Source organism: Lynx canadensis, chromosome B2 (genome assembly GCF_007474595.2).
Source record: "Lynx canadensis isolate LIC74 chromosome B2, mLynCan4.pri.v2, whole genome shotgun sequence".
NCBI classification, from domain to species: Eukaryota; Metazoa; Chordata; class Mammalia; order Carnivora; family Felidae; genus Lynx; species Lynx canadensis.
In genome coordinates this window covers 106,132,769-106,149,700 of record NC_044307.1, presented here as the reverse complement: position 1 = coordinate 106,149,700, position 16,932 = coordinate 106,132,769, and the positions used below count along the sequence as shown (strand labels likewise).

The 16,932-nt window shown below is 34.3% G+C and overlaps 1 protein-coding gene across 1 annotated transcript in view; it reads right to left on the bottom strand.

Annotated features, from left to right (window-relative positions):
* RFX6 (regulatory factor X6) overlaps nucleotides 1-16,932 on the bottom strand; it is a 56,403-nt gene that overhangs the window by 23,124 nt on the left and 16,347 nt on the right. Inside the window, exons 6-7 of the mRNA XM_030314602.1 lie at nucleotides 15,678-15,705; nucleotides 1,014-1,121 (exon numbers count right to left, since the gene is read on the bottom strand). Of these exons, the coding sequence (XP_030170462.1) occupies nucleotides 1,014-1,121; nucleotides 15,678-15,705 (136 nt within the window). The remainder of the gene's footprint in view (nucleotides 1-1,013; nucleotides 1,122-15,677; nucleotides 15,706-16,932) is intronic.

Below are 16,932 nucleotides of genomic sequence, written 5' to 3'. Positions count from 1 at the left end.
AATACGAACTGACTTAACATACTGTTAAAGATATTTTCCTTGGGGCGCCTAGGTGGCTCAGTCAGTTGAGCATCTGACTTCAGCTCGGGTCATGATCTCACTGCTCGTGATTTCGAATCCCACGTTGGGTTCTGTGCTGACAGCTCAGAGCCTGGAGTCTGCTTCACATTCTGGGTCTCCCTCTCTCTCTGCCCACCTCCTCCCCCAGCTCACACTCTGTGTGTGTGTGTCTCTCTCTCAAAAATAAATAAATGTTAAAAAAATTAAAACAAAAGATATTTTCCTTAAATGTTAATAAGAAATGAACTTTGGTTGAAAAAAAATGCAGAAATCATTATGCCCTGATTTAATAATGGATGCTGCCGTTAGTCAGCCAGTAGGAACTCAGCAAATGACTTTAGAAGTTCAGAAATAGAGGAGGATTTACTCTTAGATTTTACTACATAAGCATTGAAAAGTCACATTAAGGATTATTTATAAACTGAATCCTATGAAACTGTTTCTTCCTTAACTTTCAAAAAAATTGCAACTATAACGGAACACAGAATTTTAGAATGGAAAGGAAGCTTTGTCAACTTCTAGTATAGTCCTTGTCATTCATCTAGATATTGCCCCCTCAGTGCTAGGAACAAATTGTCCTAGACAAGTGCCTGATGACTGCTGAAATTATATGAAGCTAATCAAAAACATAAAGCTTATAATTAAACTGCATGTGAGAGACACATTCTCATATTTTCTTCCTTGATATTGAGTTTTAGATAAAAAATAATCTTTAGTATTTTGAGGTTTATTTTGCCAACTTCTGACTACATACTATCATGGAGATGGTAAATAATTAATTGGAAAGTGTTTAATCAATGTTAGTAAACATTTGTCCCTCCTATAAATCAGTCAATTATGTTTGATTATGCAGATTTCTGACTGCTTCCTGCAAATGCCATGAGATTCCCAGCAAATGGCGATAGGGAACCAACATATCAGAAAATCAATAAAGAAGTATCTTTAATTGATACCTTTTCTTTAGAAATGCATCCCTGGTACACAAGGTGTTGAGCACTGGGGAATTCTGGAAGAAGTGTTCCAGTTTTTGAACTTAGTGAGTATTTACGAGTGAAGCCACCCTATAATTTAGAAAAATGAAAAGAAATAAATCATTATTAACTATTTGGCTCTGAAATACCATTCTAATAAAATAGAAACCCATAAAATATCATTCTTCTTCATCCTGCAAATGATGACAAATTAAGAGATTTTGGTAAACTGTTCAGATCATTCAATTGAACAAAAAAAGAGCTGTCAGCAGAATCGTTGTTTCCAAATCATAAATAATTTCATAGTCAGGATATTTTCCCTATTATTTTGGATTTTAGTTTTGAACATTTGTCAGTTTATACAACTTTTAGAAATTTAATTTTAGTTCACATTTGTTAATGGCATAAGTTTTGAAAGACCTACTTTTAGAACTGTTGAATTTGAACTCTACGAGGATCAAGAATTACCAAATCCATTTATGGATTGTGTAAACAAGATGATAAGAAGTTAACTAATTTGTTTAGTTTCAGAAATAATTAGTGATAGCTTGGGAGTGGAGCTTAAGTCTTCTCATTCCCAAATTGGTACTCTGGACTTTCTCATCTCAACCTTACCCCACCCTGAATTTACATATGTGTTCTTCTTTTGATCCCTTGGAGAATAGCACACTTCTAGTAGTCTTCAGAAATTAGAAAAAGTGACAAAAAACAAATAATATATAATGCCACAGGGTTGATGTACTTACAAAAAATCCACACAGAAAGAGAGAATGCATATTTGTGATGGAACCAGAGCCTCAGCAAATCCGTCTCCCAGGTCATAACTAGTTGTTCCTGCCCCTCAAACAAAGTTTTAGCAAAATGGATCGTAATAAAAAGTTTAGGCAAAGAATGAAATTGTGACTATAGAATAGGAAGGAAAGTATTCCTGGCAAGGACAAAATTTCATTCTTTCCCATAGTTTTCCTATATTTTCTTCTACAGCTTTTGTATTTCTTTGTTTGTCTCTGTCATATTGAAGATTTATTGCTTATACAGGTTAGGTTCCTACCCTGAATTATCATTCCCAACATTTGTAGACTATTACAGACTTACATGTTAAATCACTAAGAAGTTGGGAGGACTTTCAGTCCTCAAAGCAGGTATTTTAAGAACATTGATTTCTCATTGACGGATTTGATATCAGCTTTCAAAAATTTTTTATTAAAAGTGCAGTAGAAATCTATTTCTTTCAGATTAGGTTTTAGTTTTCACCCTTGTTATGCTTTATTTTCAAGTATGGATAGAAAAGAATTATTCTGATTAAATAATTCTTAAGAATTAAAAAAAAATTTTAAGTTTATTTATTTATTTTGAGAGAGAGTGCAAGGGAACAGGGGAAGGGTAGAGAGAGAGGGGGAGAGAGAGAATGCCGAGCAGGCTCCATGCTGTCAGTACAGAGCCCTATGCAGGGCTTGAACTCATGAACGATGAGATCATGACCTGAGCCAAAACCAAGAGTTGGACACTTAACTGACTGAGCCACCCAGGCGCCCCTAATTCTTAAGAAATTAATAAAGAACTACTATATAAATGATTAACTATCATGAACTGATATATTAGCACAGTTAATCCCAATCCACTCTATTTAATCAGTCTTAAGAATTCAAGATATATTTCAAATATTTTTGATGCTTGGATTTGTCATATATGAGCATGAATCATCATTGTACAGTCAAATAGTGGCATTGTCAATAAATTGGGAAAATAATAGGATGTGAGAAGTAAAGAATTTAATCTTAAAAGGGGGAAAAAATAATTGGCAAAGAATATGAAACTAACATTTGATAGATAAACATAACAAAAATGCACTTAAATTCTAATTTTAGGAAAGTTTACATTGTTTTCTTATGCCTTTTCTCATGGGTGGAAAATCATGTTTATTCATCCCAAAATGTAATTCGGTGAGATTGGAAAAGAGAGATAGAGAAACAGAAACCAAACAATGGCAATACATGTGTTGTATTAAATCTAAGTTAGGAATATGAGAATAGTCTCATTTCCATTGACAAATATAATTAATAATCAAAAATCTTTCCACAAGGGGAAAAAAAACAGGCTCAGAAGATTTAATAGGTGAATTTTATCAAGCATTCAGAAAGCAGATATTTCAAACTTAAAAGATTTTTTTTTTCAGACAGTGGAAAAGAAGAACCTCTTTCCAATTCATTTGAAAACTTTTATGCCAAAACTGGACAAGGACAGAAAAAGAAAGAAAAGTCATAGGCCAATACTGGTTATTATCATACTTGAAACAGTACCAAATAAAATACTTGCAAACCAAATCCAACAGTCAATAAGAATGATAATAACCAAGTCAAGCTTAAACACACTACATTGACAGAAGAAAAGGCGGGGTGGGGGGTAGCATACCATATGTAATCATCTCAATTGATCCAAAAAAAGTATTTGTTAAAAATTCAGCCACCATTGGGGCACCTGGGTGGCTCAGTCAGTTAAGCGTCCGACTTCAGCTCAGGTCATGATCTCACAGTCCGTGAGTTTGAGCCCCCCGTCCGGCTCTGTGCTGACAGCTCAGAGCCTGGAGCCTGCTTCGGATTCTCTGTCTCCTCTCTGCCCCTCCCCTGCTCATTCTCTGTCTCTCTCTGTCTCAAAAAGAAATAAAAACATTAAAAAAAAAATCCAGCCACCATTCACTTCTCTTTCTCCCTCTCTGTCTATGCTAGAAACAGAAAAAAAATTCCCTAATCATTCAATAATCTATCAAAATATCAAAAAATAAAAAATATGAAAATAATCTATCAAAAATCCACAGCAAATATCATACTTAATAGTAAATAGCAAGTTCATTACTATTTGACCTGTTTTGCAAGAAATATTAAAGACGGTCTTGTGGGTTAAAATGAAAGGACACTAGACAATAACCTGGAGTCATATGAAGAAATAATGATCCCAATAAAGGTAAACACATGGGCAATTATAAAACCTGGTATTATTATAGCAATAGCTGTAACTCCACTCTGTTTTCTACATGATTTAAGAGACCACTATGTCTCTTTTAAAAAAAAAACAATTAGTCTAAAAGCTAGTATTATTGTAACTTTGGTTTGTAACTCCACATTTTCTTTTCTACATGATTTAAAGACTAATGCATTATTAAAAAAACAACTATTAGTATATGTATTTTGGACACACAATTTATAAAGATGTAATTCTGTAACATCAATAACTGAAAGAGGTAAGGACCAAACTTGAAAGGAGCAATGTTATGTATATTATTGAAGTTAAGCTGGTATAAATTCAAGTTAGAATGCTATAACTTTGGGATGATAAATGTAATCCCCATGGTAGCCAAAAAGAAATTAGTTGCATAATATAGACCAAAGCAAATGAGCAGGGAATTAAAATATTCACTACCTAACAACAGAATACACATTTTTCACAAGTGCACATAGAACATTTTCGAGGTTACACCATATGTGAGGCCACAAATTGAGTCTCAATGGATTTAAAGAGATAGATATAAAACAAAATATTTTATCTGGCCAAAATGGCATGAGGTTAGAAATCAAAGCAGAAGGAAAACTAGGAAAATTCACAAATTTGTGGAAATTAAACATACTCTTTTTTGAAAGTTTATTTATTTTGAGAGAGTGAGAATCCTAAGCAGTCTCTAATGTCAGCACAGAGCCTGACATGAGGCTCAATCTCACAAACCGTAAGATCATGACCAGAACTGAGATCAAGAGTCAGACACTTCACTGACTGAGCCACCCAGGCACTCCAGTAGATCAAAGGAGAAATTATAAGGGAAATTAGAAAATTCTTAGAAATGAATGAAAATGGAAACATACTACATCAAAATTACAGGATGCAGTGAAAGTGGTGCCAAGGAAATTTATAGCTATAAATGCCTACATTAAAAAATCTCAAATCAACAATCTAAGTAAACAACTTCAGGAACTAGGAAAAGAACAAACTAAACCCAAGGTGGGCAGAAGAAAGGAAATAATAAAGATGAGAACAGAGATAAAATGAAATAGAGAATAGACAAACAATAAAGAAAATCAATGAAACCAAAGGTTAGTTCTTTAAAAAGGTCAAAATTGACAAATTCATAGGTAGACTGACTGAAAAGAAAGAATAGAGAAGACTCAAATGATTAAAATAAAAAAAGGAAAAACTCCTGAGTCTACCGAGAAAGGATTTTAAGAGAATACATGAACAAATGTACATCAGCAAGTTGTTTAACCTAGATGAAATGGATAAATTCCTAGAAACACAAATTCTACCAAGATTGAATCACAAAGAAAGAGAATACAGTATCTGAATCAGTCTATAACCAAGGAAATTGAATTAGTAATCACAAATCTGACAAAGAAAGGCTCTGATCCTATGGTTTCACTAGTAAATTGTACCAAACATATAAAGAAGAATTAACACCATACTTTCTTGAAGTTTTCCCAAAAATTGAGGAGGAGGGAACACTTTCTAACTCATTTTATGAGGCCAACATTATTTTGATACCAAAGTCAGACAAAAACACTACAAGGGGAAAAAAAACAAAACAGGCCAATATACCTTATGAACATTCATGCATAAATCCTCAGGAAAATACTAATAAAGTGAACTCAGCAACATGTTAGAAAGATTATACACCATGACCAAGTGAGATTTAGTCCTTGGATGCAAAAATCAATCAGTGTAATAGACCACCTTAACAGAATAAAGAGAGGAAAACACATGATTATTTCAATTGATGCATTTGACAAAATAATACTTAACAAGGAATTTACCTCAACATAATAAGAGTCACATCAAAAACCCACAGCAAACATCATATTCAATAGTGAAAGACCAAAAGTATTTCCCTTAAGAGCAGGAACAAGGCAAGAATGCCCATTTCACTGCTTCTTTTCAACATAGTACTGGAAGTCCTAGCCAGAACAAAAATGCATCCAAATTGGGAAGAAAGAAGTAAAATTATCTGTTTGCAGATGATACAATCTTATATGTAGGAATCCATAGAGATTGCACAAACACAAAAAAACCCTGTTAGAAATAAGTGAATTTAGCACAGTAACAGGATACAGTCAGCATGAAAAACTCAGTTGTATTTTCATAAAAATGAACAATATGAAAAGAATTAAGAAAACAATTTTACTTACAATAGCATTAAAAAGAATAAAATACATGGGAATTAACTTAACCCAGGAGGTAAAAGACTCATATAATGAAAATTATAAAATAATGCTCAAAGAAATTAAAGCATAAAGGAAAGACATCCTATGTTCATTACTTGGAAAACTTACTGTTAAGATGTCAATAGTACCCAAAACAACCCACAGATTCAATGCAAAATCTTAATGATTGTTTTTGCAGAAATAGAAAAATCCATCCTAAAATTCATATGGACTCTCAGGAACCCCAAATAGTAAAAACAATCTTGAAATAAAAACTAAGTTGGAGAAGTCACAATTCCTGATTTTAAAACTTACTAAAAAGCTACAATAATCAAAAGAGAGTAGTGTTGACACAAGGACAAACATACAGTGGAACAGAACAGAACACTCAGAAGTAAACCCTCACAAAAACTGCCACATGATTTTTGACAAAGGTACCAATAGCGTTCGATGGGGAAAGGGCAGTCTTTTCAACAAATGGTGCTGGAAAAATTGGATATCCACAGGTGAAAGAATGAAGATAAGCCTTTACCAAATACCATGTAACAAATTAATTCAAAATGAATCAGATATTCAAAATATAAGACCTAAACTATGCAATTCTCAGAAGAAAAGATAGGGAAAAATCATCATAACTTTAGATTTGGCAATGATTTCTTAGATATGAGAACAAAAACAAAAACAGACAAATTGGACTTGCTAAAAATTAAAAACTTCTGTGCATCAAAGAACACTGCCAACAGAGTAAAAAGATAATCAATGGAATGGGAGAAGATATTCCCATATCATATATCTGATAAGGGATTAATATCCAGGACATATGGAGAACTTGTAAAACTTAACAACAACAAAACAAACAACCTGCTTCAAAAATGGACAAAGGATGTGGACAGACATTTCTCTGAAGAAGATATACATTAGTCAACAAGGACATGAAATGATACTCAATATTGCTAATCATTAGGGAAATATTTCAAAGAAGAGAACTGGCCAATAAAAACCCTAAAAAATGCAACCTTATATTTTTGATGCAGTTATTCAAAGCAATTTTCAAATGAAAATCACAGGTGCCGTTTTGCATCCATTGGATTGGCAAGAACTAAAATGTCATTCAATGCCACGTATCAGTGAGAATGTGGAACAAAAGGAATGCTCACACATAGTTGGGCAGATATAAATTGATATAACCATTTAGGAAAACAACTTCATCTTAACTAGTAAAGTTAGACATGAGCGTATCCTAGAACCTGGAATTCCATTTCTGCACATGTGTGCCTGGAGGATGTTCATGCACTAGTTTTTCAGAAAAAAAAGTCCACCCCTGTTGAGATGAGCACTGGGTGTTGTATATAAGTGATAAACCATGGGAATCTACCCCCAAAACCAAGAGCACCCTTTACATGCTGTATGTTAGCCAATTTGACAATAAATTATATTTAAAAAGAAAAGAAAAGAAAAAAGTACACCAACAATGGAATAAATAAATGCACTGTGATATTTTCACAGTGGAATATTACACAGCAGCACAAATAAGGGTATTAAAGCTACCTATACATCAACATTGATCAATCACAAAATCTAATGCTGGATGAAACCAGAAGGTCTACAAAAAAAACGAATCCATTCTATGTAGGGCACATAATGAACAATACACTGGCAATAATAAATAGGGTAATAAAACAATACATAGAATTATTCATCATTTTGAAGTATATGGTTCAGTGGTATTAAGTATATTCATATTGTTGTGTAGCCATAACCACATTGTTTAGGTATATATTCATAAGTGATCAACTTTAAGGAAAAACACAGTAGTGATTAATACCAAATTTTGGACAGCAGTATCTTTTGGTAGGTGATTGGGATGGGGGCACAGAGAGGACTTCTCTCCATTAAGCTGTGGGGTAGATCTTGAATTTTTATCTTAGGTTATTTTTTAAATGCATGGGTGCACCTGGGTGGCTCAGTTCATTGAGCATCCGACTTTGGCTCTGGTCATGATCTCGCAGTTCATGATTTCGAGACTCGCGTTGGGCTTGTGCTGACAGCTCAGAGCCTGGAGCCTGCTTCAGATTCTGTGTCTCCCTCTCTCTCTCCCCCTCCCCAACTCACACTCTGTCTCTCTCAATGATAAATAAACATTAAAAAAATTTTTAATAAAAAAATAAAATAAAATGTGTATGTGTGTGTTACGAACAATACATTTCCAAATAAAAAGAATGTTAGAAGGGCGCCTGGGTGGCTCAGTCGGTTGGGCGTCTGACTTCGGCTCAGGTCATGATCTCATGGTCCGTGAGTTCGAGCCCTGCGTCGGGCTCTGGGCTGACAGCTCAAAGCCTGGAGCCTGTTTCGGATTCTGTGTCTCCCTCTCTCTCTGACCCTCCCCTGTTCATGCTCTGTCTCTTCTCTGTCTCAAAAATAAATAACCATGAAAAAAATTTTTTTAAATGTTAGAGTGCTAAGGAAACACATATTAAGGAACAAAGTATATCTATTATATTTAAATACTTGTTTAAAACTCTCATCTTGATAAATAGTAGTTTTGTGTAATAGACGCCAGCAACATTTGGAATCAACAGGAGGCAAAAGTGCCGAAAGAAAAACTTTAAAAATTAAATTTGTTGGATATGTTAACAATGGTGTGCAAAGTTGGTATAAATCAAATAATGTGCAGTCCAAAACATGTAGCACAAAAAGAAAGAAACAATTGGTAATCTGGGAAAAAAAGTAAAACACGATCATTTTAATTACACTAATATGTTTGCTATTTTAATTGCACCAAAACTGGTGCCCGTCATAGGCCAGTTACAGAGGTCTGGGAGGTGTGTGTGTGTGGGGGGGGGGGGGTGTTCCCCTCAACCAATGACTTCAGTACTCTTGGGTAAACTATTAAGTCTTATTTCCAAAAGAAAACAAGAAGAAACCTGCAGAAAAGAAACCATATGATTAGAAGGCAAGAGGGTCTGATTTATGAGGAAAGATTAAAGGATTTAAGCAGCACAGTTTGGCTAAGTGATGACCAAAAGAGAGCATGATAACAGTCTGTAAATATTTGCAAAGCATATACCAAGGAGGGAGGATTTGTTATTTATCTTGGTACAAAGTTGTTAAATGGCCATGAATGGTCGATGTTAAGGAGAAGGAAATTCAGGCTCAGAGAGACTTCCTGGTTGAAATGAAAAAAATCAAAGGGGCTGGCTCCCTAAGAAATAATGGCAACTTCATTACTAGAGCTAGTTAAAACAAAATTTGGTGCACACTAGAAGATTCACAGGAAAAGAAAGGCTTTCTTTGATCAGGACAAAGCTTGAGAGTAGGTTTTGTTAGTTTTATTCCAGAGGATGAAAGGATTCTGAAACATTCTCTAAGACATTTCTGAAATTTGAATCACTACATTTATGAATAAAAATGTAAAATAATCAAAATTCATACCACAAGCTGATAATTACTCTTACCATCTTCCTCCTGTCCTTTTGTTTTACTTTTCTTATTTTCATTTTGTTTTCTTGTATAGTATGAACTATTTAAAGCTCAAAAAGGGGGTGGATAAAGAGTATTAAGTAGCCATGTACTAACCAGATTGAGACATTACAAATTTGAAATATTAAAACAGTCTCTGTAGCCTTTCCTAATCTTATTACCTTCTTACCCACAAGAAATAATGCTCTTCATTTAGTTTATATCATTCCTATTTAAACCTCTAAAAATTTATCTCATATGTCATACTCTTAAGCAACATATACTATTGCTTTAAAACTCGTATAATACGGTATATATCCTTCTACATTCAATACGTTTTCTTCACTCAACTTTAGGTTTTTGAGATGAATCTAATTGAATTCTTGTAGCTATAGTTCATTCATTTCCAAAGCAGTATAGTATTACCTTGTATATATATATTAACATTTATTCTCCCACTGTATCATTATGGCCATTTGTTTTCCAGCATTCTGAGATTACAAACAATACCGCAATGTGCCTGCTTGTGCACCGTGTGAAGGTTTCTCTAGGAATACAGTCATACGGCACCTTCAGCTTGACTAGTGATTGTCCCCTCTCTTGTTCACGAGCGTTCCTTTGCTCCACATGTCTGACAACACTTATTTTCAGACTTTTGACTATTGTTATTCAAAAAATAGTGACATGACCATTTGTTATGGTTTTAATTTGCATTTCCCCGATGAAAACTTCTCTGATTAACTTGAGCACTTTTCACATGTTTCTTGGCAGGAATGGTATCCAAAATATTTGTTGACCCCATGTTATGGTCAGTCAGGAGGGGTGCCATGAATACCAATACTATTTGCAGTTATTATTTTTCATCTTGTATGAATTGCATGTTCATATACCATGTTATATTTCTACTGGGTTGTCTTTTTATCATGGAGTTGAGTATTTTACATGTTCTAAAATAGTGCCGCCCAACAGAACTTTCTGTGATGCTGAAAATGTTCTGTCTACACTGCAATACTGTATATGATTATTATGGACCTGAAATGTAGCTAGTGTGACAGAGAAACAAAATTGTAGGTAATTAATAGCCATATGTGGCCAATAGCTACTATATTGTACAGCACACCTATATATATTAATCCTGTCACTCATATATGACATGTAAATATCCAGTTTTATTTACATTTGAAGCCACAAATACATATATTTGCTTTTGTGTCCTCTTTTCTTCTTAATTAACATTTTTCCATGTCATTAAAAGAGATTTTTAATAAATGGCATAATATTTAGTCCCATAAAAGTCCTATAAATGATGTCACCATGGGGCACCTGGGTGGCTCAGTCGGTTGAGCATCCGACTTCAGCTCAGGTCATGATCTCACAGTCTGTGAGTTTGAGCCCCGCGTCAGGCTCTCAGAGCCTGGAGCCTGCTTCGGATTCTGTGCCTCCCTCTCTCTCTGCCCCTTCCCTGCTTGTGGTCTGTCTCTCTCTGTCTCAAAAATAAATAAAAATATTTTTTTAAAAAATGATGTCACCATTTCTTTATTGGTAGTAATTTAGGTTACACAGTTTTTCATAGTTGTCGATTACAATTTTTGCATAATATTTTGTAAACATTTTCTGTTATTTCTGTATATGAGATTCATGCAAAAGTGAAACTGTGGGAGAAAAGGCATGAACACTTTGAAGATATGATACAGATCTTACAACTTTTTATCCAGGGAGTTTGGTCAGTATTCACCAGAGGGATACGAAACAGCTTATCTCACCAGAACTTCACCAACATCATCATATTAATTTCTAAATATTTGATAATTACAGAATTCAAATTTTTATTTATTTTTTATTTATTGGGCAGTCCATTTTTCATGCATTTATTGCCCTTTTCTTCCTTATGTGTATTTTCTATTCATGTCTTTTACTGCTTATTGTCATCTTCATAGTTTTCTATAAATTGATAGGATTTCTTCACTTAATAGAAATATTATCCCATTGTCATATTTGCTGAAAATATTTTCTCCAGTCTTTCTTTTGACTTCAAATTTTATATATCATGCTTTTGATACAAAAATAGTTTTCAATTTTTATATTTTTCCTTTGACTTCTTAAATGGTTTTCGTCTTTATATTTTTCCTTTGACTTCTTAAATGGTTTTCGTCTTAAAAAATCATTCCCAGCAGCTCTTTCTGCCCACAGGTTCTGTCCCCGTGCTTTAATAAAATCACCTTTTTTTGCACCAAAAAAAGGGAAAATCATTCCTTATCCAGAAATGAAGTAGATAAAAATGTTCCCTTCTAAGTACTGTTTTTATATTTAATAATTTATATGAAATTCATGAGGCATAATTTTTTTCCAAAATGGTCAATTTTTCTAACATCATGCTATGAAGAATTTTATTTATTTATTTGACACTACATCCTCCTCCAAAAAACAATTAAGACAATTCACTGAAAAAAAAATTTTCCTTCATTGGTGGTAATGTCTCTTTGATCATACATTAAATCCTTATTTATACTAGGGTCTTTTTTTTCAGGTATCTAATCTCTGTTATGGATCTATTCTACCTACAGTTGAGTTTATATCATAGTGTCATAATATTTTGATATCTGCCAAACAAGTCCCTTTTCACTATTCTTATTTACATTTCTCTTAACTATTACTTTCTGTATATCCTTCTACATTAAATGTATAGTCATTTTAATCATTTCCAAGAATCAATTACCCACTCAAATTTTTATTAGAGTATTAAATGTCTAAATTAATTTAGGAAGAATCGGCCCATTTATAATATCTAACATACCTAGCCACTCATGTGGTATGTCTTTTCATTTAAAATTTTCATTTAAATAAAAAGCTTCTGCACAGCAAAGGAAACAACAAAACTAAAAAGCGGGGCACCTGGGTGGCTCAGTGGGTTGAGCATCCGACTTCGGCTCAGGTCATGATCTCACTGTGAGTTTGAGCCCCGCGTCGGGCTCTGTGCTGACAGCTCCGAGCCTGGAGCCTGCTTCGGATTCTGTGTCTCTCTCTCTCTCTGCCCCTCCCCCACTCATGTTCTCTCTCTCTCTCTCTCTCTCTCTCAAAAATAAACATTAAAAAAAAAAACTAAAAAGGAGCTTACTGAATGGGAGAAGATATTTGCCAATAACATATCTGATAAAGGGTTAGAATCCAAAATTCATAAACAACTGATACGACTCAATACCCAAAAAACAAACAATCCAATGAAAAAATGGGCAGAAGACATGAACAGACACCAACAGACACATGAAAAGATTCTGAACATTTCTCATCTTCAGGGAACTGCAACTCAAAACTACAGTGAGATATCACCTCACACCTGTCAGAATGGCAAAAATCAAAAGCGCAAGAAACAACCAGATTGGTGAGGCTGTAGAGAAAAAAAAAAAAACCCTCTTGCACTGTTGGTAGGAATGCATACTGGTGCAGCCACTGTGGAAAACAATATGGAGGTTCCTCAAAAAATTAAAAATAGAACCATCTTACAATCCACTACCAATGTTTCCCAGCTAAAATCAGGCACTTCTCTCCATCTCTAGAGCTATCATCCTCGTCCAGATATTCTTTCATCCAGACTTATCCCCAAATCTATAACATGATGCTCCTTGTTTGCCTTCCCATATGTCAGTGGTTGACATTTGGTAACATCAGAGACATTTCTGCTTGTCACAAGAGGAGGGTGTGGAATCTGGTGAGTAGAAGCCAGAGATACCATGATGTTGCTAAACATCTTGCAGTGCACAGGACATCCCTCACAACATAGAATTATATAGCCCAAAACATGAGTAATACCAAGTTTGAGAAACCCTAACCTATAACGTTACATCAATTCCATCACTGTTACTCTTTTTCCCTGCTCCACTCCAAATTCCCACTTAATTCTCAGTTCTTTCCTTGAATGTCACTTCCTATGGAAAATGTCCCTGACCACTTAAACTAGGTTGATACCCATGACACCCCTTATAATTGCATATAATTACTTTAAAAGATATGTTTTCCTGCTACACTGTAAAAGAGAAATTCTATCCATTCACTATTTTGTTCCTTAGTATCTGTAACTCCATCTATCGATTAATATCTTGAGCATGAGTTTTAAAAAGTAGAACTTAATTCAGAATTTGAAAAAAGCAAACACATCTCTCAGCCTCAGTTTCCTTAGCTGTAAGTTAGTAATGCTAACAACAATTTTCCCTACCTCACAGTTAGTAGTGTTCAAATGAACTGTAATATATGCAAGTTGACACTGAAAGTCTCACGTCCTAAGCAAACTATGATGGTTGATCACTCAGGTACCAAGTAATTTTTTAAAATCTCAGCTTTGAGGGGTGCCTGGGCGGCTCAGTCGGTTAAGTGTCCGACTCTTGATCTCAGCTCAGGTCATGATCTCAAGGTTCGTGAATTCAAGCCCCGCATCAGGCTCTGTGCTAACAGCATGGAGCCTGCTTGGGATTCTGTCTCTCCTTCTCTCTGCCCCTCCCCTGCTGTGCTCTCTCTCTCTCTCTCTCAAAATAAGTAAATAAACTAAAAAAAAGATGTTTTTAAATAAAAAATAAATAAATAAAATGTCAGCTTTGTTAAACAAAACTCCATTATTTTTTAAGTGTTTAGAGTAGTTCCGAGCCTTTAGAAAGCCCTTGTGCTAATTTCTATAATCATCATAATAATGATGCTTTATTGCTGCTGCAGTCTTTGGAAATGTCAGCTATATGACAGCCTAACAAAAATATTTTAGTTTGAATTTGTTAACAAGATCTACACCCGAATTTGTAGTGCACTTTTCTAAGGAGGAAACAGTACACTGGAGAAACATTTTTTCTTTTTTTCTGTAAAATGAGCCTTGCCATACACATGCCGTAATAGCTGATGGCTCACTAAGTACCACCAACCTCATCAAAGTGGTAGAAAGAACACCTGAGAGAAATTACTTAAATTCCCTATTGACATAAACTTCAGTCAACTGAAGTGTATTTCTAAGTCAATATTTTTGCACTTTCACAATTGTTTATCTAATAAAGAGCTATTATTTCATTGATAAAAAGAGCAATCTAGAGGATTTTACTATGTAATTAGCCATTAACTGTATTAAAAGCACTGGTGGGAAGAAATTGGTCATTTCAAAGGGTTGGGGGCTTTCTATTATTTCTTAAGATAATATGCTTGCATCATTTCACCAAACTAATGGAGTTACAACCTCAGGTCCAGATTTACCACACAACACATTGTCATGTGCCCTTAGTTCTGTGGCACCTCTTTTTAATGATTAGATAACTTGAGGATAATGAGGGCCTTATCGTGTGCCTAATTAGCCATGCAGTCCCTAATGGTAGTCTAACTCATTTAGATAAAGTCAGTTTGCTGATCTGTTCTTTGGTTGGGGGTGGGGAGTGGAAGGGGTGTCTAGGGAGAAAGTGTGTGAGTGTGTGTATGTTAGAAAGATGTACCCTTTCTCCCTAGTTCCCTCCTCCACCATCCACCCTGTCTCCACACTGCAGAAGAGGTCAGCAAACTGACTATACATACACATACACTCACACAAAGTGGTTAAAACAAACCACAGCATAACATTTGGGTTTCTTGATAACTCTTAAAGGTTTTGTCTAAATGGGTATATTCCGAATACCAGTTCCTTCCATATCCTCAGCTTTAGACTTTTTGTTTATATTCAACTGGAAATGTCTTAGATCTGTAATGGTCTTTTTTTTTTTTTTTTTTTTTTTTTTTTTTTGCAATCTCTTAAGTATCTGGTATTAGGTGAGAATAACTGAAAAATTACCCTTCCTACGTTAATTGGAAATTGTCCAGTAGGTCCATGTAAAGAATAATCAGTAGCCCCAAATCTAACAGCTCTCTCTGAAGTTCTCAATCATTTAATGGGCTCCTAATAAATTAACATTTATTTCTATATTTGCCAATGAGGACGGTTAGCATGTATTATTTAGTTTGTAGTACATATTATAGCAGATAAAATAGAAATGAAAGTAATTCTTACCTCATTCTTCAGCTTGCTTCCAGAAAACCTTAAAAATCAGTATATTTTCCATTAGTTAACATATAAATATACAGTTATAGCAATCAAGGAAATGCAGAGGACCCACAATAGTGGTAACTTTGGATCATGATTAGCAAAAGAAACCTGGAGAAATCTGCTTGATTTTCAAAGAGACCCAAGCCTTCTTATCAACTTACTTAAAAAAATAAATCTATTAAGGAAAAGTAAATGAAGCATATTTAAGGAAATCTGATAAGATCTGCAAAGAACATTTGATATTAAATATTCATTTGTATTCTAGCCTGTATTTTCATGTTGCAGTTAGTTGTAGCCAATAAGCTGCCATTATGTTCTTCACCATGTCTGAGTTCATCTTAGTATGACTCAGGTGAATAAAATTATTTTTTTACACATGTCACTTTACTTTTCAAAAAAATTTATTCTTTTGAGAGCTAAGAGGAGTTCTTGGTAAATCATACTATAAGGCAATCTCCGATGCAGATTTAATTACTAAGAGCTCCAGTATATGAAAAATAGTAATTGTATATTATCACTGGTTTTATTGGATATCACCCCAATAACGACCTCCTCCTGATGGTTAATGGCAGGTTAGAGAAATGTGTTATGATCATTTGTGTATTCCCTTTCACAGAGACTCAAACAGGGCAGTAACTTTATCTCACTTAAGGTAAGCTGGTATTCAAAGCATGTATTATTAGTGATGAGTTATCGTAAACTTTTCATCTTTGTAAGGTACTGATGAAGCACAGAGATTTTTATGGTATTTTATATTATTTTTAGAGGCTTTATAACCAACGTGGGGCTCAAACTCATGACCCCGAGACTAAGAGTCTCACGCTCTACCAACTGAGTCAGCCAGGTGCCCCAAAGACAGAGATTTTTAAAACAGGTTATTTCTTGGGGAAAAACATACATTTTCTGCCCTTATTTTATTGATTCCAGCCTGAAAACAGACTCAGCCTTGTGAGTAAATACTAATTTAAAAACAATTCTGCTTCCTTGATTTTTCCTTTTCATCTCTCTGGTATACCTTGTTCACTATTAATTTCTCATTAATGATCAAAAATTACATAAATTACCCAATAATCTAGACCATATCATTGTAAATGTCCATACAAAGTTGAAATTAAGGTCTGATGCTTAAAAGAAAACATTTCAATAAGCAAAATGAGAAAGTCTTTTATTCAATTGCTATTATGCATATTTCAGGAAATGCAAAGAATTTGTCTTGAAG